This window comes from Protopterus annectens, chromosome 4.part1 (assembly GCF_019279795.1).
Source record: "Protopterus annectens isolate FY-2018-M chromosome 4.part1, PAN1.0, whole genome shotgun sequence".
NCBI classification, from domain to species: Eukaryota; Metazoa; Chordata; order Ceratodontiformes; family Protopteridae; genus Protopterus; species Protopterus annectens.
In genome coordinates, this window is record NC_056734.1 from 593126481 (window position 1) to 593148799 (window position 22319).

The 22319-nt window shown below is 37.4% G+C and overlaps 1 protein-coding gene across 3 annotated transcripts in view; it reads left to right on the forward strand.

Annotated features, from left to right (window-relative positions):
* Positions 1–22319, forward strand: part of MASP1 (MBL associated serine protease 1) — a 1330562-nt gene that overhangs the window by 866017 nt on the left and 442226 nt on the right. For all 3 annotated transcript variants that reach the window (XM_044070394.1, XM_044070395.1, XM_044070396.1), the window contains exon 9: positions 18131–18268. In XM_044070394.1, coding sequence (XP_043926329.1) covers positions 18131–18268 — 138 coding nt within the window. The remainder of the gene's footprint in view (positions 1–18130; positions 18269–22319) is intronic.

Consider the following 22319-nt stretch of genomic DNA (forward strand, 5'->3'; position numbering starts at 1 on the left):
TATTTTATTCAGGGTAGTTATCTAGCTTTCTCATATGAAAGCAAATACCTTTTGACTTTCTACTGCACCAAGAGTTATCACAAAATATCTAACATCAGTTACACCTCATTACAGGCTACAGGCTATCTGAATTTTTCCATATTTAGACAACTTGCTTGTCTTTGCAAAGTTGTTTTTAAAGTGTCAAGAATCTCTCTCTTCAGTGAGAGCTCTCTTACAAAAGGTGGGATTCCAAGAGAACAGTCAAAAGTATTTCTTGACTCCTTCACACAGGAATATGTTCCTGGGATGTCAGCTAGACACCTCAGTTCAAAGAGCTTTTCTATCACAGGAAAAATAGATCCTTATTTAGATACATTTCTAAGGTTGTCCACTCAGACTTTGATCATTGTGAGGGAATACCCCAGGATTTTGACGCTCAAGGCATCTGTGATACTCATGATTTCCCTGGTTAGATTCTGTTTGAGAAAGATACAGTGGTACCTGAAATGTTTTTGGTCCCAGCATCAAAACCCTTTATCTATTAAAATTCCAGTTCTTGGGTTTGTTAGAAGAGAAAACTTTTGGTGGAGATAGTACATATCCTGAAATCCAGATGCCCCCTTCTCCTTCCTTGCTCCAAAGCAGTCAGTCACCACAGAAGCATCAGACTTTGCTTGGGGAGCAGTGTTTGGAGGGATAAAAGTTCAGAGGAGTGGGAAACAAGGCCAGATGCAAGCATATAAATGTCTAGGAGATGCTTGCTGTAACTAAGGCATTCAACTCTCCAAACCATGTTTAGCCCTGAGATCTCTTCAAAGTGGTTTCAGACAATACCACAGTCTTGTGGTACATCAACAATCAATATGAACTATGTCATGCCTGCTTTGCAGACCAGCCATGCTAGCTTGGGATATAGCTTCACAGCACAATCTCACTCTACAGACATCCTACATTCCATCAGAGCAAAACTGTGGCCGAAAAGATGAGCTGGACCAAGGCAGACCCTTATGAAGGGGAAACTAGATCACAGGAGTCTTCCAAGATTTGATCCCTCTGTGGGGTGTTCCTCAAGTAGATCTCTTTGCTTCCTCTTTGAACAATCAACTGGCAAGATTCTGTTCCAGGACTCCATGCAAGAAGGCTTGGAGGACAGATGCCTTTTCTTTTCTTTGGACAAGAATGTTCCTGTATGTTTTCCACCCTTTCCACTGATATCCAGGGTACTTATGAAGATTGAGAAGGAATTCCTCAAGATCATTGTGGTGATTCTCTTCTGTCCTAGACAACTGCAGTTCCCCCTTCATTTAGAAATGGCCAGGGGCAATTTCCACAAGCTTCCTCACAGACTGGATCTATTCACACAACAACAGGGGCATTTGATACACTCTGATATCAATCATTTTCAATTGACTGCCTGGATGACAAGACCTTAATTCCCTTTAGGCACCTGTTCACTGAGGATGCGCAGCAGGTGCTAATGTTGGCAAGAAAGGCTGCTACTAGTAAATGTTATATTAGCAAATGGAAAAGTTTTTTGGGGAGGTTCCAGAGACATAACCAGCACCCATTTAAGGCTAGTTTTTATTTGTTTTTACAATGTTTGTGTGAGTTAGTATCCTATGCTCTTTCTTATTCCTCTGTCTAGGTTCATTATCAGACATTGCAGCATGTTTTCCCATAGATACTCCTCTTTCAAGTCAGTCTCATCTTAAAATGTTGTTGAAAAGGGTTTTGCATATGAGGCCACCAAGTAAACCAGTGGGTCCAGCTTGGGGGTCTTAATTTTGTGTTAGAAAAGGTAACACTTGCTCCATTTAAACCAGCAAATCTGTCTGACTTGAGGTTCTTAACATGGGAAACACTTTTACTGATTGCTCTGTCCTCTGCAAGAAGGGTATCTGAGTTACAAGCTCTTATGTTGAGTCAACAATACCTTGTTTTCCAAAGGGACAAGGTTTCATTGAGAGTCAGTCCTAGTTTTATGCCTAGTATCCAAGTTTACCTTCAGCCAAACTATCCATCTCCCTGCTTTCTTTACTCAATCTAAAAATGAGGGAGAAAGTCTAGTAAATACCTTGAATGTCCACAGACATCTCAAGTACATTCTTGACAGAACTATATCTCTCAGATCTTCAGATCAATTGTGCATTTCTTGTGAAGGTAAGAAGAAGGAGCAACTTGTGTCAAAACAATCTACTTCCAAATGGTTGTCTAAGGTTATTATCTTTTGTTGTATTCACCATAACAACTCTATTCTAGGCAGGGTCAAGGCTCTCTCTACCAGGGTCTTGGCTTCATCTATGGCTGTTTGGAAAGAGGTGTACTTGCAAAGCACTATAAGCTTAATTCCTTCTCTAGGTCCAGATCAAGCTTTGCCAGGACCATTCTCCAGGGGTTCCTGAATTCTTCTCTTCCCATCTCCCAAACATGGTTGCTATGGTAATCTACTAATATAGCAAAGGTTACTACAGCATTGATCAGTATAAAGAGCACAGTATAGTTGAATAAGTTGAACTTACCAAAATAGTAGATGTTTGCATGATCACTACTGCAGCAGCCACACCTTCCCTTCATCCACTTTGATTTTTGGTATGTTTTTTATGTCAGGGTGTGAACAATTATATTTTCTTGTTCCTAGAAGAGTTCTTTCAGGGTTCAGCCTCCTTCTTTCTGCTGGCAGGTAATCTCCGAAGAGCTTTGTGCCCAAACTTATCATTTAGTCAGCTCAGCTTGCGCTGCTTGACAATCTGGGTGTGTGGGAGGTGGCCTGAAACTTTGGAAGTGACCAACCATTATATCCTTGTCAAGATATAATCCATGTAGCTAAAGCTACTGCAGCAGTGGTCAATCAAACATCTATTGTTATGGTAAGTTCACCTTACAGAACTGTACCTTTGGGATAGTTTCTCAGGCAGTTATAATTTTGTGGGTTTAACTCACATTTCTTTTGGTTCCAAGGTTTTCCAGACTTTGCCTTTTTGTTCCATGAGTCATTTGGTTTTCCTATATAGCCATGGGGCTGGGTTTGTTTTAACCCTTTTTTAATGGGACATAAACATTGATTATATTTAGAAAAGTAGAGATAAAAGATGTTGCAGCATTGTCTAGCTATATAGACTCTAAGCTATGCCAATTTATTGATTTTAAGTCTGTTATAAAACTGACTTCTAGGAAGAGGTAGGCTGCTGACATAATTGTAGTGGTCTGTTTTTCAGTAGCTGTTTGTTCTTTAATTTTATAGGTGATTGCTTAAGCTGTCTGAGTGGGTGCCGAAAGAGATAATGTTGTTAGGGGACTTGATATGTATCTAATCAGTGATGGACTTGTTCTCAATGTATTTAATATGCCTTGTTGCAGCAGAGATGAGCTGGTTGTATCAGTAAAGGTATATAGCAGCAATGACTATCTATTACTGGCCAGTCAATGTTTGTTATCTTCCAATATGGTGGTTCTTGAGGGAGATTTGTTGATGTCCAGAACAGAAAATTGAGTTGGGTTATGAGGATTTCAGAATTTTTTGTTGGTGATGGCTTTAGACAGTGTAGGTAGAGGTTAAGAAAGATGTCATAGAAAATTATTTGTAGAAATATAATTTCAGTTATATACAATTTGTATCAGCAAGCAGAGCAAATATAAATATTTTATTTATATACTTGAACTTTTTGTGGGTATTTTTGCTGAATGAAAGGCAATAAGGGAAAGAGGATATTCAGTCTTAGGTATGAAGGCATTGTTTGCGAAAGGAAAGGTATGAGAGATAACAACTTTATATTAGCTGGGTGGTAATGTTGTCTGCGTACATACTGAAGTTCATTAAGGGGTATAGAGTAACACCAAGATATTTGTGCGGCATAACATTTAATATTCACTTTTAAATCTGTCAAGACTAATGGTGGGAGGAAGTTCTGTCAATTCTTTATGTGGAGAATAGAATGATGCTGGCTTTGGTATCATTAATTCAAAATTTATTATTGTGGAACCAGTTGCAAAGTCTGGTGAACTGAGGCTGCGTTGCTTGTTGCAGTATTTGGTGGGTTTAGTAGGCCTCAAGCTATTGTGACTTAACGCCAGTTCTTGCAATACTTACTGTTAGTGGATGTTTTATTTTTCACAGAAGAAATGAACTGAAAGGGAAAAAGGCCATACTTTGAATACAACCACTCTAGTGTCAAAATTCTACAGAAAGTTAGCATATTTTGTTGAAGGGACTGACTACTTTGATTTGTGGTTGTATGGGCTGGACTGATACAGCATGCTGTAAACAATAACGACCAAGACAGTAGACATTACTGGAAAATAACAGACTAACAGGGGTACTCTGAGGCCTAACTTCACACTTGGAAGGCCTCTCTGCAATGGGAAGATACATTATTTCCCAGTAATACCCACATTGGATGGCATTATTGTATGTATTTAAGATGTCTTGCATTTCTTTTTGTATTATAAGATAAGTATTTTTATACATTTTTATGTCAAGTAGTTCCTGTGCCTATTATTTAAAAATTGCTGTATAATGCATAACTGCTGATGGAAGGGATATTTATACACACACACACACACACACACACACACACACACACACACACACACACACACACACACACACACACACATACAAACATAATCATGCAGACAGATACAGACACAAACATATATAGAAATACAAATGTGTTGACTGTGTACAGCTCAGATATATGATTTTGATCAAATGAATTAAAGAACTAGTATGTAAATGGTAGTTACAGTAATGCATTTTAGCTCGTTGTCATCAGATGCATGCATTGCAAATCATTACAAGATGCATTTGCATACACATACACACACACACACACACACACACAGACACACACACACACACACACACACACACACACACACACACACACACACACACACACACACACACACACACACACACGTGCCCACAAGTCCTTGTAACTGTTGTTTGCATTTAGTTCAGTTTTATTATGTTTCCACTTGCTAACTAAGGCTTTTTAAGAGTTACAGTTAAGAGCAGAAAAGATAAAAAAGAACTGCAAACCATTTGTTATAAAACTCATAACATTACTTATAAAAAATAGCATGGCAAAAATTGAAAAACCTTTTGAACAAATACTGATAACGTCTCATGGATAAAATGATTGTTTATCATGGATGAATGAAAATATTGTAAATAGTTTTGTTATTGTTTTAATCTATTTGTTATATGTACATTTGCACATGTTTATAATGAAAACAAAATAAAAATGTTTTTGAGAAAATAAAAGAGCAGAAAAGAAATGAAGTGTTTCAGTCATGGCACATGGATTTCATAACATGAATAGGTGGACTTGTTTTTTTTTTTTTTTTTTTTTGCTGAACTGTCCTGGTACAGTAAATCATCCCTGAGGAGCATATAGTACCCAGCAGAGTTAATTGATTCTCTAAGGCCATTTTCTAACCATAAGTAATAAATAAAGTGTTGTTGAACTGTCCTGGTACACTAAATCATCCCTGGGGTGCATAAAGTACCCAAATGGGTTACCTGATTCTCTAAGGCTTTTTTCTGATCATAAGTAATAAATAAAGTGGCAATTGTTTATATGACTCAGGGATCTGCTAGTATGATAAGCATTTCACACAACCATATTTTTTAAAGCAACCTAGTTTTCAGTCATACAATTTTTATCACAATTTGTCTGTTTATGTATCTGTTATCTCAAACTGAAATTAACTGGACTGCAATGAGATGTTTAAATTTCAGTTTCAGAAATTACTGAATGCAAAATTTAACCTTAGACTAACCTTAGAAAAACTCATACACCACATATGCTTTTCTTATTTTATATACTAAACCTAGTATTTTAAGTCTGTGAATGTAATAAGTTCAGGACTTTATGTAAATGTATGTGTAATGCAGCCAATATTTGTGCAGACTGTAACATAGATCCACCACATATACTGCTGTTATTGTTTATACTTAAAAAGACCTGGATTTAAAACTATTCATTTTAAGACTTCATGCAAATTTACCTACAGTGTAGCCAGTACTTGTACCCACTATAAGAGAAGGCAGTCATTTCTGCTGGTTGGAACACTGTCTCCAAAGCTGTTGAACAAAGACCAATCAATCATCAATGAGATGATGAAAATATCAGCAGAAGAACATTGTAATGAATGTATGCTTAAGAAGTAGAACACATTTCCTTTGTAACACCAAAATGATTTAACATAGCACTGTCTAAACTCTATAACAAATCGCATATTACACAAAGCATAATGCATCACTAACGTTAATAAGGGATGCTAGATGAATGTCGCAAATTAACCACAAAACAATAGGTTTATATGGTTGCAAAATAATTCTACTTATATCAGCAGTGAAGCCTGATATGTACTTTAAATTGGCTATCAACAAGAAACTTTAACTCTGTGAAATCCAGATGTGCGTTGCTCTTTATCTTGTATGGACTTATTTTAACAAATGAAAGGAAATACTGCTGTCACAAAATATAAATCAGAAAACTATTATCATGCATTACTACCCTCACTTATATGCCTGTAGTCACTAAAGGTAAGACTTTTGCCCAGGCATGCTTCCACAACAAAACCCAGTCTACAAGATGCAACATAATGTCTATCATTACGGATTCATAGATTTCATAACAAAATGTATCAAGTCATTCACATGGTTTCATTTAAAACAATTAATTATTCTAGAAGCATTTGACATTATGGTTACTGAAGACAATGGCTTCCAAAATGATTTCTTTAAAAAAGTAAATAGTTGTTTTTCTTGTTCAGTAACGGTTTTCCAGTCCAGTTTTTTTTTTTTTTTTTTTTTTTTTTTTGTTATAAGTTGCTTTTTAGATGCATAAGATGCTTGTAAACAGTACAGGTTTTAGGTTTCTCTGCAGCTGGTTGAGTGTAAAATAGGTGAGTTTAAAGATGTCAGTTTCTGTTCCCTAGTCTGAAATGCCCTGATAACTTTCCTTAAGAAATCAAGTATTGGTGTATTTTTTCTTTGTGCACTGGTAGGGATTCATAGTGCTTGGAGTTTTCTTTTTCCTATGTTATTGTTCCCATATGGAGTCAGTATATATAAGTAAGGGAGTGTCTACACGTGAGTACAGGGAATTGCCATTTGTAAAATAATGTTTTTATTCTTGCTTTTCTCATGTTGAAGCTCTGAAAAGTTTGATTCATGCAGATAAAAATCAGTGAGTTTATTCTTGGTGAAATATCAAGAAAACATTGTACATTTTATGATACTTTGTTTTACAAAGCCATGTGATATTAGTTGTTTTATTTCTAAGTAGTTATGAACATGTACTTGGATGTGTCATGTAGCCTTATTACAACTTGACAACAAACTTTCATACATTCTAAGTGCTTTACCACGTTGACAACTATCTAAAAAAACTTTATTTCAGAAATATATTTATTTAATTGTTGGAAAATCTGATTGACATGTTGAATGTCTGTACAGAATCTGTGATGAGGGAAGTATTTTTCATTCCCTGAGTGGGCCATTGTATAGATCATACACATTGTCCCTTGCTGATCCAGTGTTATACAGGAGAGTCAACAATTACGTTTGTACTCACATTCCCACTGATAAATTATTCTGACTTTACTTTATTGTAAACTTTAGTCCTAATTTTCAGCCAGGTTACATCTCAACTACTACTTTACTTCTGTTTTTAGAAATTAGTCTGTTTCCCTTACCTGTTCTCTTATGCAGCCCATTATATAACTATATATATATATATATATATATATATATATATATATATATTTATATAAAATTTGTACAGTGCTTTATTATTCAAATGCTACATTCTGCATGCTGAATATTGTTATATGTATGGGCATACTAATATTACTAAAGTACCTCAGAAACTCTAGTAAAATTATAATTCACAATATATTTTCATTTTTTGCTATAACATCATAAATTGAAGTTTTGCCCTCAGCTTTTCCTCAGAGTGACTCAAACAGACATTAAATTGTGACAGGCAAATTAATATTTAATTGAGAATACAGTGTGATCCTACTGCAAAATCAATTTTCAGAAGTAAGATAGTTTCTTGGCTTAATAAGGCTTTCCTTAGGAAAAAAGCAGAGGAGTATGACAAGCCATAATGAATGCTATGTCAGTAAAAAAGCTTGTAACTCCTTTTTTTCACATGTCATTACTGTTTCTCATTGGTAACATTACTGAGGACATTTTATTGGTTTTGGGACTACTGCATGCTGACAGTATTACATTAGACTGCATTTGCCTAATGTCTGGTGGTGACAGTAAAGCTACATAATCTGCTATATAAGTTTTTTTAGCATTCTCTATTCACTTCATCACTGTCTTCCTCCTCACACCCTCCACACCTATTCCATAGGTTCATAGGTGTTTACTAGGCTAATGGCCACAAGGGCCTTTTTAAGCCTAGCCATGCATCCCAAATCTCTAACAAGTTCTGATACCCTTGATAAGTGTAAGCAGCGGCTTGAGAGATTAAACATTTACAAGTAGGGGGCTAGGAGATGAACCATTTACAGGTTGCCTGTGTCCATTAGAGGCATAGGTGCCAAACTAGGAATGAATTTCCTGTTTCCCGTTAAATTGTCCAGGTTGCACTTGAATTGGGTTAGGGAGGAACTCTGCTTCACATGAATGAGGAGCCTATTCCAGAGATGGGGTAATCTCTGGGATACATACCCGTCTCTCCAGTAGGTCCTATCTATATCACAGACAAGGTTTATGTATTTAGAACAGGTAACTCTGGTGCTGTTTGTTTTGCAGATATGCAGGAGGTCTATCAGAGTGGGGTCTGAAAATGCCCTGCGTGTCAGGCATAGATCTCCCTTCAAAAGCCTGTTCCATTCTGGACTTGGTTCTCACCAACATGGGCGACCACTGTACCACTCCCATAGTATGTTCTTCCCTGGTGAGATCAGATCTTCAGACTGTCTCATTCAAAGTTTCTATTTCACCCCCTAGCTGTAATCAAGGTGAAAAACTTCTCCAAAGCTGACTACAACCTCAGAGGAAGCAGACAACTATGCTGAATAGTATGTCAAGTGCAGTATACAAGCACCTGTACAACTGCATGGACTCAGCCATACCCAACAGAACTGAAACCTGCTCCTCAAGGAAATGAAAACCTGTTTGGTGGACATCCTCTATCAACAGCCTTTACAACAAAAGGAAGAAACTGTTGTCCAAGGGTAAAAAGCAACAAATTCTAAACTGAAAAACTCCCTCCTTAGCCTCATCAAGCAAATTAGATCATTAGTAAAAACCTCCAAAGCCAATTATGAATCAAATCTAGCATCCAAATCAAAGGGAAACCACAAAACCTTCTACAGTTAAGTCAAGAACCTCCATTGCAAAGCCCAGGTTTGTTCCGAGTTACTACTTAACAGTATCACTTACACTGATCCTGTTGACTTAGCCAGCCTGCTAGCAGATAGGTCCATTGCAAACTTTGCCTCCCTGTCCCCACCAAAGTCCCTTTTGACATCCCCAGTACTTGTCCCATACCTCACATCTCCATAGATCAAGTGTTAAAGGCCCTTTCCAAGGCAAAGAACACAGCTTCCATGGGATCTGATAGTATCCCAGGCTGTATTCTGCAGCATCTCCTGCAAGAACTGACTTTGCCATTCAGCACCCTATTCAACCACAGCCTAAGTACAGGCTTCATCCCAGCAAAGTGGAGAACTGCAATTGTCATCCCCTTGCACAAAGGTGGTGCAATTACTGACCCTGGAAACTATCACCCCATTAGCTTGACAAGTATGGTCTGTAAAGCCATAGACCATATTATTATTATGGCTCTCATTAACAGGGACATAGGCAATCTCCAAGCACTTGACCCCACCCAGTTCAGATTCATCAAGGGCAGATCTTGCCTGTTGAACCTGGTTGACTTCTTTCAGAATGTCACCAAGGCCCTGGATGAAGGAAAGTCAGTACATACAGCTTATCTTGACTTGGCCAAGGCCTTTGACACAATCCCCCACTCAGGCAGCATCAAAAAGCTAATACAATTTGGTGTAAATCCCTATCTCATCAAGTGGGTGGCCAAATGGCTCACCGACAGGACCCTCAAGGTCAAAACTGGTGACTTCCCCTCTAATAGTTGATCTGTCACTAGTGAAGTCCCCCAGGAATCTGTCCTGGGACCCCTACTTTTTGGCATCTACTTCTTGGAAGTCCAGGCAAAGACAAAAGGCCTGTGGCTGACAAGTTTTCAGATAACTGTAAGTTGGGTGCTGTCATTGACTCCTCAGATGATGTTAACAATCTGCAAGAGGGGCTTACATCAATGACTGTTGCCAATGTCATGGCCTCAGGTTAAATGCAAAAAAATGTATCATCATACCATTCAGCAAAAACACGGCCCCAACTGATTACCATGTCAACAGCAAACCCCTAAACACACAACCTGTGGTGAGACACCTGTGTACTCAGGTTTACAAAAATCTCACAGTTTACCATCATGTAGTGGCAGTAATCAGAAAAACCTTCCACTTGGTTCATCTCATAAGTAAAGAGATTGCATCCAGAAAAAAGGAAGTTATTACCTCTCAATACTCCTCCCTCATTAGACCAATAATTGAGTATAACACCCTGTTTGGTACGTAGATCTCCAAACATCTGCACCAACTGGAAAGGCCATAGAAATACCTCACAAATAGAATCCATGGCTTCCAACACCTGTCCTATGTGGACAGCCTCAAATCACTATCACTCTACTCAGTATCGTAAATTATTGCTCAGAGGTGATCTGTGTCTCATCTACAATGCAATCTCAGACCCTGCCCTACTAGAGATGCTCCATATCCATAAATCTAATGCCTCATGCATTACCAGCTCAAAAGGCCTGAATCTAATATGTGACATCTACAAAACCTGCTGGAGAGACAGGTTTGTCTCCCAGACGCTGCCCTGTCTCTGGAATAGACTTCCCATACACGTCAAACAGTGTGCCTCGCTGACCCTCTTCAAGCACAACCTTGATGAGTGGATGGGAAACCACAAATTTGTCTCAGAGTTTCCATCTGTGTCCCTCATTGATAGGGGTGACAGGTGCTGACTGAAGTTTCTTTTTTGAGATAAACTCTTGGCTTGACTTGTAAAGGCCTCAGGGCCATTAGCCTAGTAATCTCCTATGATCCTATGACAGAGTACAGGGATAGAGCCTTGAGGCAGTCTTCATAGGACATTTTGTTTAAGCCCTGTATTCTTTTAGTAAGGAGCATCTGTGGATGTTCTGATTGCTGGATATGCCTGGTTAGGTACATACTAAAGTGGCATTATACTCAGTGATAGGTCTGACGAACAATGACTTCCTTGGACTTAGATGCCATATCTTTGTTTATAACTTACACACCAAAGAATGATTTCTTCACAACTGTAGACGCATGATGGTCAAAGGCCAGATTACTATCTATGTGTGCCCTTAAGTCCTTGACTACTGGGTCAGCTCTAAGGGTTTTTTTGTCAATATGATAGTTACCAGGGGGGATGACTTCCCAAAGGATGCTATTATGCATTTCTTGGCATTTAGTTTTAGTCCATAGCTCTGACACCAGTTGTTTGTCTGTGTCAGCCCTTCCTGGAGAACATTTGTGTCTGAGTGGGATTCAGTGAGAGCTCACATTTTGCAATCATCTGCAGATTTAGTGAGTCAGAGACCACTAACATTGGCCTTGACTTTAGAGAAGTAAATGCTAAAAAGGAGCAGTCCAAGGACTGATCTCTGAGGGACTCCATTTGTGAGTGGCCTCTTTGTAGAGGTGAACTCCCCAACTCTAACTTCTTGGGTCCTGTCTGTGAGCCAGTTGGCTATCCACCTGTTGACATATGAATTTGTACCTGTTCTCTTGAGTTTGTCAATAATGCCCAAGTGGGGTATTGTGTCAATGTCCTCTTGAATTTCTTTTATGCCTCCCTTTTCATCTCTCATTCTTTAATCTATTCCATGGGTCTTCCATGAGGAAAAGAGCCTTCAAAATTTGCAGGGACTTGTCAATCTGTAAATCAACTTTTCTTCCCATCTCACATGTTCTCCCCTTTCAGGACAACCCTTTTAACTCACCCTGACACAGTTTGTGAATCCATGTCCCTTCCCCCTTTCTGTAGTGTTTCTCATGACACATGGTGATGTAAGATTTTATAGTGTCTGGTCATGTACTTTTTTTAGTATCCTACACACTGTTATAGAGGCCTTTCTCTGGACTCCTTCCACCAGCCCGATATCCCTTTCCTCTTATGACTGCAAGGACATTTTTCAGGATACAGTCTGACAAGAGTGCAGTACAGCAGAGACATTTCCGCTGGGTTTTTTTCAGATTCTAGCCTAATGAGTCTGAACTTCAGCATTCTCTTTGTTGTTGCCATTGCCTTTCCACTCTTCCCCAGGTGATTCAGTACAGGTATGATCAGCACTCCCAAATTATTGTCTTTATATGTTGCTACCTGTACCACTCCCTTATACTTCTGACTAGGATTGTTGTGTTGTGGCCCATATAAAATGTATTCCTTTTTCTTCAGTTCACATCAGCTGACACCATTCTTCCCACTTAGTTAACCTTGCCTTCTCTTTCTCCTTAAGACTCTTTTCCCCATTTCGGCACTGCCATGTCTATCCTTTAGCCATCAGTGAAGAGACTGAGTATGTTGTCTGTTTCCTCTGCCACTGCCATGTCTGAAACAAACACATTGAAGAATCCAGGACCCATCAGTACCTTAATCCTTACTCTTTGCAATGCACCTCTCAGTGCAAACATCTTGTTTCTACCAGTCAACATTCAAGTGCCACAGTCTCAGCGCTGCCCACAGCTCCTCAAGGACTTTTTTTTTCTGTCAACTGCCTTTGTGTAACAGAGTCAAAGACCTTTTTGAAGTCCTGATAGACCTTGCCTACTAATACTTCCCGGGCAAGTTTACCTGTAACTAATTAGTAAGGGTATTTTACAGTTCTAGTTTGAGAATAGGCTTCTCCTTCTTACCTATGTTCCCTGTTAAAAGTAATGTGGCCTTCATTTCGTGTCCAGTAATATTTTCATGTTCATCCTTTTCACCACCTAGATATGGACTTTACTATGACAGCCTCTAGAGAGTCAACTGGCTTCATATTAAAGAATGCAAGAACCTTCACTAATCTTTAAAATATCTGTCATTTTTCCACAGAGTGGTTCTAAGCTAGCAAGTAATGTAACTCCTTATCCTATATGGTCTCCAGCAGAGGAGTAATACCTTTACAGAGGGCATCCATTTCCGATTCACTTGTATATCTCTTATTTGATCACTTGTATATAACTTGTTTTTGTATATATATATATATAGATATATATATATATATATATATATATATATATATATATATATATATATATATAAAAAACATTAGGGGTTCATATACTCATTTCTTTGAGAAAACCCTCCTGCTGCAATTTGAATATGTTTGAGTCATAATTTCTATTAATATGTTATGGAGTTATAATTGGTTATGGTACTTTCTATGTTTTGTTACCTTTGTTATCCTAATCGTTTTTGAAATTGGAGCTTTTCTCCTCGGGTCTCCACTGAAAACAGGCTCCTGCCCAGCTAGACCAACCCAGTTAACAAATGTCAAATAAATAAATAAATCCATTTCCCTTCAAGTGGAGTGATTCACACCTTTTCTATTTTCAGAGTGTTTCAAGGATCATCTCCCTGTGTCAATTAGAAATATTGAGGGCTTCAAACAATTGTACCTAAAAGTCATCTCCCAACTTAAAGACACGGCTTTCTGGAAATATTTTTCCCACAGCCCTACTACTTGAAAATTGCCTTCCTCACAAGACTTGTATAAGCTGTCTGCTTACTCCTTTATATGTAGTCATTTTGTTTGTTAAACACTCTGCTGTGGTAGCTGTTGTTGCTTTAACTTCTGCAAGATTGACACCTCATTGTTGAGTATTTATCAGCTTTTCTTCTTTTCAGACGTTCTTCTGACAATCAAATCAGCTGCCATACCCTACATCTGATGTGATTCATTCCACTTTTCTTTATGAATTTGTTCTTGGTCATTTATTTTATACAGTGTTATACAATTTTTATACAGTGTTACACAATGTTTACTATTTTTATCAAGTGGCGTCAGCTTCATACCTTGACTGGATGCTATGCTGGATATTAGTCACCAGAAAATGGCTTTCAGAGTGGCATAACATGGATATGCTAACAGATGTTCCATAATTTTGGAAAGTCAACTCAATAATAAGATGATGTAGTAAATAACCATTGGCCCTTCTGTACACACTGCATCTGTGTACAAGATCACCTCTGTCTCCATGAAGCACCGGGGCACCCTCCTTAAGCAAGGAGTCTCTCAGTACAAATAATTCATTGCCATTAGCAGTCATGTGCTCAAACTTCATGAGGGGCAATATGCTGAAGAAAAGCCTTTTCATTTGCCTTTATTTAGGAGTCTAGAGACTCTTTGACCAACTTCCTGAAACTGAGATAAAAAAGAATTTAATGAGTTGGTGATGAGAATATCTGTCAGCTGTGGCCAAAAACAGAAAAAGGATGAGGATTGTCCAAATATATACTATGCGATAGTTCCTCATTATACTTAAGTGAAATTTTGTCAGAGTAGCTTAATATGGGTTTAGAATCTCAGCAACGATTTACTCAGCAATAGTTGCCTATCCTTCTATTATTGATGAAACCAAAAGGAGCAACTAGGCTGATGCAGAGTCACAAGTATAAATGAAAGACAAAATCCTCAGGTTAAAATCCAAATGAAAGGCAAAATCCTCAGGTTAAAATCCAACTTTAATTCCACTGCAGGTCAGATAAGCGCTTTCACTCATTCATTTGAGCTTCATCAGATCATGTAACAAAGACCTTCAAGTACATAGGCTACATCTATACAGTTAAAACATCTCCTATTGGCCTACCAAAAGCTGCTTCTTGTTTACATATTCATGAGTTAATCTAAGCTTAAAAATATATGCACATATAAACATGCTGAGATGTATAAAATGACAAAGTAAATATAAAAAACATATAAAAACTCTTCATGAACACTCAGGATGCTCTAATAAATATGTATATATAGATATATATGTCAAAAGAAATATATTTCAAGGGGTAAAAACATATATGTTCCATCATTTATTATAAAATCTACAAACATGAGAGAGCCTCCATTAAACCTATGTTAAACAAACGGAGGAATGTTTGTAGATTTTATAATAAATGATGGAACATATATGTTTTTACCCCTTGAAATATATTTCTTTTGACATATATATCTATATATACATATTTATTAGAGCATCTTGAGTGTTCATGAAGAGTTTTTATATGTTTTTTATATTTACTTTGTCATTTTATACATCTCAGCATGTTTATATGTGCATATATTTTTAAGCTTAGATTAACTCATAAATATGTAAACAAGAAGCAGCTTTTGGTAGGCCAATAGGAGATGTTTTAACTGTATAGATGTAGCCTATGTACTTGAAGGTCTTTGTTACATGATCTGATGAAGCTCAAATGAATGAGTGAAAGCGCTTATCTGACCTGCAGTGGAATTAAAGTTGGATTTTAACCTGAGGATTTTGCCTTTCATTTGGATTTTAACCTGAGGATTTTGCCTTTCATTTATACTTGTGACTCTGCATCAGCCTAGTTGCTCCTTTTGGTTTCATCAATATTATTTAAGTTTTTCTGGAGCACTGGGCGTTTATCCTGTTTGTCAGCGAGTGGTTTGTTCCTGTTTTATATCCTTCTATTATGTTTTATGTTTAGAAAAAAAATATTTCTGTAATTTTGTTATCAACTGAGCTTTACTGATCAGATTTTCTAGATTTTGGCTGCTAGATCTGCAAAAATAACAAAAGGCTTATTGTACAACAGGAGGCCTGCCAGATCAAATCTTATTTTCTTTGTTCCTTACTCTTCAAAATTCACAAACATAACACCACTTCCCTCTTTCTTCCAAACTTTTTACTGCCAATGAAACCTATAACCTAAGAAGCCAAGCCAGATCTGGTCCTTCCCTACAACCCCCTTCTCTCAAACTGCCCTTTACTAGCCATTGCTTCTCAGTACTGGCATTATATCTATGAGAGTCACATCATCCTGATTTAACAGACAACACATAGTGCTCCCTCCCTGCACAGGTCACATTTCAAGCAGTACTTACTAAAACAGTTTCTATGCAACCAGCCATTTGAAGGCAAGTCATATAAAGCAATAGCTCCTTCTAATAGCACCTTTACCTGTCATACATCTGATACACCTAATTAAGTCACTCTTCCTAAATTGCGACTTAGCTTACAAAACCATTTCTGCTCTAAACCCTCTGCACATATGATCTAATCCTACCTTCATATTAAGGGTCTCTATTACCTTTCCTAACCTAAAAACTACTACTCATTTCACCATCATTTCTACTTCTCCTACTTTAACTCTACTTCAATTCAGTTATGTAGCTGTAAACATATTTGGTTTGTTACATCTCCTATGTATGTGTTGTTTGTCAGATTGCCTCTGCTTACTCATAAATGTAAACCATTGTTGTTTGTATATGGTACATTGTTTTTGTTACATTATGTTGCAACCCGGGCTGAGCTTGTAATTGGACATTGTTTGATCAATGTCATACCCCAGTAAACACATGTAAAAATGTATAAATAGAGTTAATAAATAAATATTAGAGTAACACCTATAAAGTACAACCCTAAGATATGGAGGAATGATTTCAACCAGCACAAATTGTAACCTAAGATCAATTAGAGGCCCAGACCCCACACAGTCAGCCAAGACAATAAAGGGGTGATCATCCAGGGTCTGAAATGGTTTTGTTCGTAATAAAAGTGAAGGATCATTCAGTGACAATGACTGAACTCCTGGGATGACTCTCAGAGCAGATCCGAGCACAGTGTCATGATTTCTACAGTCGGCTGCAAAAGAGAAAGCACATGTTTTCCTCCTACACAGCCACCAAACAAAGGAATTAGAGTATGACCATGCTCCTAACTTCAGTTATTTTGCAGTTTCTGTCTGCCAGAAATCACTCTTTAAAGGAATAAGTAGGAGGCATTGTCAGCACAGCCTGAGATCTGTGGAGACAATACTTTGGGAAGCCAGTTGTAAAAAAAATGTATATTTTATACATTAAAAAAATTTATTTTCTAGTACATGTCATACTGTCTCTTTCTATATTATAATATTCACCAAGTGTTTGTAGTTTGCCACTTTGTCTGACCCACTGCAAGTCAGAATTCCTAACTTCTTCTTCTGGCTTTTCCCAGTTAGGGGTCACCACAGAAGAACAATGGACCGCAGAATGATTGACAGTGGAATTTTATGGTGTCGAGTTGCCAGCCCAGTGCCCAACCTTCCATAGAAGGCACACACATGCACACATTCACACCTAGGGCCAATTTAGAGTGTATAATCCACCTACAGCATACCTTTAGGATGAAACCAGAGCACCCGGAGAAAACCCACATGACCACAAGGAGGACATGCAGACTCCACACAGAAAGCACCTCAGCAGAGAATCAAACCGGCAAACCTCTTGCTGTGAGGCAGCAATACTAAACACTGCACCACCGTGGCCACCTGTCAGTCAGAATTCCTAACAAAACTTAATATTAGTTCTATACTTGTAAAGAAAAAATATATAAAATTCCTGCTTTACATCATGTTATGATACCAGTTTATTTCTAAGTGACATCAGTGACCACTGTTCACATACAAACACAAAAATCTGGAATATTCTGTGTAGCATTAAAGCTTTGTGTTTATGTGGTTGAATATAAGCAGATTTTCAACCATGCATCCCCCCATTATACATAGGAATGTATTTTTATGTGCATATGCTATGCATATGTTAATGACACAAAAAAGTACCTTCATGAAACTGTAAACTAACTATAAAAGTGAATATGTTTTTCACCACATGTTGCTGCATTTTCTTTACAGTTATCATGCCATTATGTTGTTTTATTGGCATTTCTTAAAATTATAGTATCAATGTATTGCAGTGCATTTATAAAGGACGTCGGTATAGCTGCATGCAGTCACATGTAGTATGACTAATGCAATAGTCATTTACTATTATTTATGTGTTTCTAATTTACTTCTTTGTTCTAGTTGTAGACTGCCAAACACCACCAATTCTGGAACATGGATATGTAGAATTCAACACAAGAAACAATCTCAGTACTTATCAGTCGCAGATTGAGTATTTCTGCCAGCAAGCATTTTACCAAATTGTTCCCAACATTACCAGTAAGTATATGGCACTGTGATTCTGTATTATATTTTTGTTTACTGTACATTTCTCCTGTTTTTGCTCCTAAGTAGACTTTTTGGGTAAAAGTCTAAAACAAATTATTTTTGCACAAGAAAATATGTAGTTATCCTCGCTGTTTCTCAGGGGGAATCTTAGCTCATGAAATTTCACAATTAATGTTAAGTATCAGAGGGGTGAGATGCATTATGAAACACACCAAGCTTACATATGACTGTAATATTAATGATATACCTTGCTCTGCAGTTTACTGTCTCTTATACTGTAAAATGTAATATTGGTTATAGAATACACTAGTCTAATTTCTGATGATGGACTCCCTGACAATTACACGCAGAAGGACACAGGAGTTCAAACAAGACACATTGTGTGTGTGTGTGTGTGTGTGTGTGTGTGTGTGTGTGTGTGTGTGTGTGTGTGTGTGTGTGTGTATGTGTGTGTGTGTGTGTGTGGTGAGTGATGCACCTATTCACATAAGCAGTCACATACAGAAATGTATTCACATTCATATTTTCTATGCATCAGCTATGGGATGGCAGAAAACATAATAAGTAAGGACTGGTTTTGTTTGTCATTAAACTGGACGAAGCTGCCATCACTTATGAAACACATCAAAGACAATACTCCAGCAAAAACGTATGAATTAAAAAAAAAAAAAACATTCGTTTCTCAGAAATAAACTATATATTTCTGTCTGCAAGGCTGAGACTTTCATAAATACCATACCTCTCAAACATTTAATGCAGGAAATCTGGGCAAAATAAAAAATTATAGGGGGAGAAAGACCCAAAACCAGACAGAGATATTAAATACTACTCATATAGTGTAACATAGTGTTTCCTTTCCCCTTGTTTGCTGCTCATTATAGGGTCCTCACTTTCCAGCTCTAGGAGCCTGTCTGGCAAGAACATATGTCTAGGATTGTCCAGAAAAGAGATGTGTGGTACACAGGGCGAGCAAATGAGGGGTACTGCAAACTTAAGGATAATGAAGGGTCAACTGCAGGTCAGGGAGAAAAAAATAAATACCACAATAAGACAGTTGTGAGTAAAGAATACTTGTTATTAGGTCCTAAAAGAGTAGCGGCCATAAGAGTAAATGATAACATTTACAGTTTCCTTTCCTTACCATCTCTTCCCAGAAATTACAAAAGCACCAACTCCTTTCCTTCACTGCATAGGCTTTCAAAAGATTGTACCGATGTATGCTGACTTAGGTATGCTTATATCTCCCTTTTATATCCCATACCAATGTCCGTTGTCCTTACTTCTTTAAGCTAGAATTTTATTTGTGCAGGATAAATGCAACACATAAATAATCTTTTCTTAGTAAAACTCAAAAAAGCATAACATTTTGAAAAAGAAAAGGGAAAGTGGTATGTGAAATAACTTATTAGTGAAAAGAAGGTGAAGAAACCAGAACCCAAACTGATAAACTTAAATGTGGTAAAAAATGAGCTTCAGTATTTTGCACCCACTGGCTATTGGAATTAGTTCTGGCTTCCGCATGACTCTGTAAAAGTTAAAGCTGGTTCTCAGAAACTGGATACATATACATATATGATTTTGCTGTATTAGCTCAAATGCACATTTATTCGGCAGAAAAAAAATTGAGGAAACAAAACAGTGAAGCCAAGTCAGATGAATCACTAGAATTGTGGTTAACATTGTTCCTGCAGGGGAAAAACATATCTTCAGCACGGAAGCACATTAAAAATCACGTGTACAGATGTTATCATGAAGTGTGCAGAGGCAAAAATCTATCCCTTCCTGCAAACCTAAACAACTCTATGCAAATAACAGTTATCAAGAAAAAAAACATATGAACATATGATTTCCTCCAAGGCGATTGTCAAGTCATTGCTAATGAGATGATTTTTTCATTCCATTTAGTAACCTGATAAGCTGTTCAGCACTGCTGGTGCCGTTTCATTTTAATAGGTGGTTGGCATATATGCCCTTTCTCTGCTACTGTGCAGTCCAGTTGTTGGCATATAAGTAGCAGTTGATGTATGGGACACAGCTCTCATCAGAGGGTATGCAGGGGACTTTCCACCCTGTAAAAAATGATGTTTTGTAAGTTTATTCTCCTCCTTCATTATTTGAAGCATGCTTGTTTTGATGTTGGTAATGTGTGCGCTGATTTTTTTGATGATCAGTGCTGAAATATTTTGTAGACAGATCATCTTACATATACCCATTTATATATAGATATATATATATATATATATATATATATATATATATATATATATATATATATATATATGGATTCACTTCACTTCACCGAAAACTCATTTGACCAAATTTAATTTCACCAAAACCAAATCGCTGATGGGTCACACTACAGTGGAGTAAAGGGCATATACACTGACACTATGATTTTCAGTGAAATGGGATTCAGTCAAATGCGTTTTTGATCATTTGAGCTTTTGGCAATTTGGTCTCGGTGAAATGAAATCCAGTCAAATGAGTTTTCGGTGAAGTGATTCCATATACATATATATATATATATATATATATATATATATATATATATGTGTGTGTGTGTGTGTGTGTGTGTGTGTGTGTGTGTGTGTGTGTGTGTGTGTGTGTCTATGTATGGATTCACTTCATAACACTGAAAGCTCAAAACACTGAAACTCAAAACACTGAAACCAAAACACTGAAACTTCAAAATCTTGAAAACTCAAAACACTGAAAACACATATCATACATATACTGAGTTTAAACAACATAAATCATAGAACTTTCCACCAAGTGTAAGCAGTGTATATTATAGCAATAACCCACGCCTGGGTGTGGGTAATGCTGGATTTACCACGGTTGGCGTTGTTTGGTCCCGAGGCGAAGCCCGGACCAAACAAAGACAACCGTGGGTAAATCCAGCATTACCCACACCCAGAAGTGGTTATTATTATATTAATGACATTATTTAAGAAAAGAAATAATTACTTTTCTTAAATAATGGCATTGTATAATGCCTCTTTGCTGCCCTTCCGCAGCTGTCTGGTGTTCCGCGGCAGTTCTGATGTACTGCGCATGCCTACGCAGTACATCAGAGCTGTGGGCAAAAGCAACGGAGAACGCAAGATCTCCGTTGCTTTTTACTGTCTCGCTATGTTAAATGGGTTTAACATAGCGAGACAGCTTTAAAATAAGCAACAGAGATCTCCGTTGCTTATTTTAAAGCTGTCTCGCTATGTTAAACTCATTTAACATAGCGAGACAGGTTTTAAAAAAAAGCAACGGAGATCGCAAGATCTCCGTTTCTTTTTACACACTGTGTCGCTATGTTAAAGGAGTTTAACATAGCAAGACAGCTTTAAAAAAAGCAACGGAGATCTGCGTTGCTTTTTTTAAACCTGTGTCGCTATGTTAAACTCTTTTAACATAGCGAGACAGTGTTTTATACTAACGGAAAAAGTCCGGGCGACCGGACCTTTTTCCGTTAGTATATTGAGGATTTATAACGGCACGCTGGTTGGGCTGGCCAATCAGCATGCACGTTTTAGAGGAGGCATTGTATAATATGAAGTTTTCTCATTTTCAGTGTTCTGAGTTTTCAATGTTATGAAGTGAATCTCTCTCTCTCTATATATATATATATATGTGTGTGTGTGTGTGTTGTGTGCCATGTGTTTAGTCGCTGCACACATTTATCGTGCCACTGGTTTTGGTAAATTTTGTCAGTACTTACAGTCTTTGAATTATATAACAGTCAAACTGCAACAGTTATACTCTAACTTAGCTGCAGGAGATCATCTCTTTGTCTGTAGTCATGCAACCCTGGATTTGGTATATATGGCTTTCAGGGGTGAGGGGTAGAGCCTCTCACTTAAAAGCAATATCTTTTTTTAAATTATCTCAAATGTAAGTTGTCTGTTTACATTTACGATCAATTTAGTTTTTTCCCCCAGAGGTGTTTGTAATGTCTGATGAACGTTTTACACATATTTTCTGTCAATGGAAGTTCATCCATGATCCAGGATGTAAAGAAATAAAATCACATATATATATATATATATAT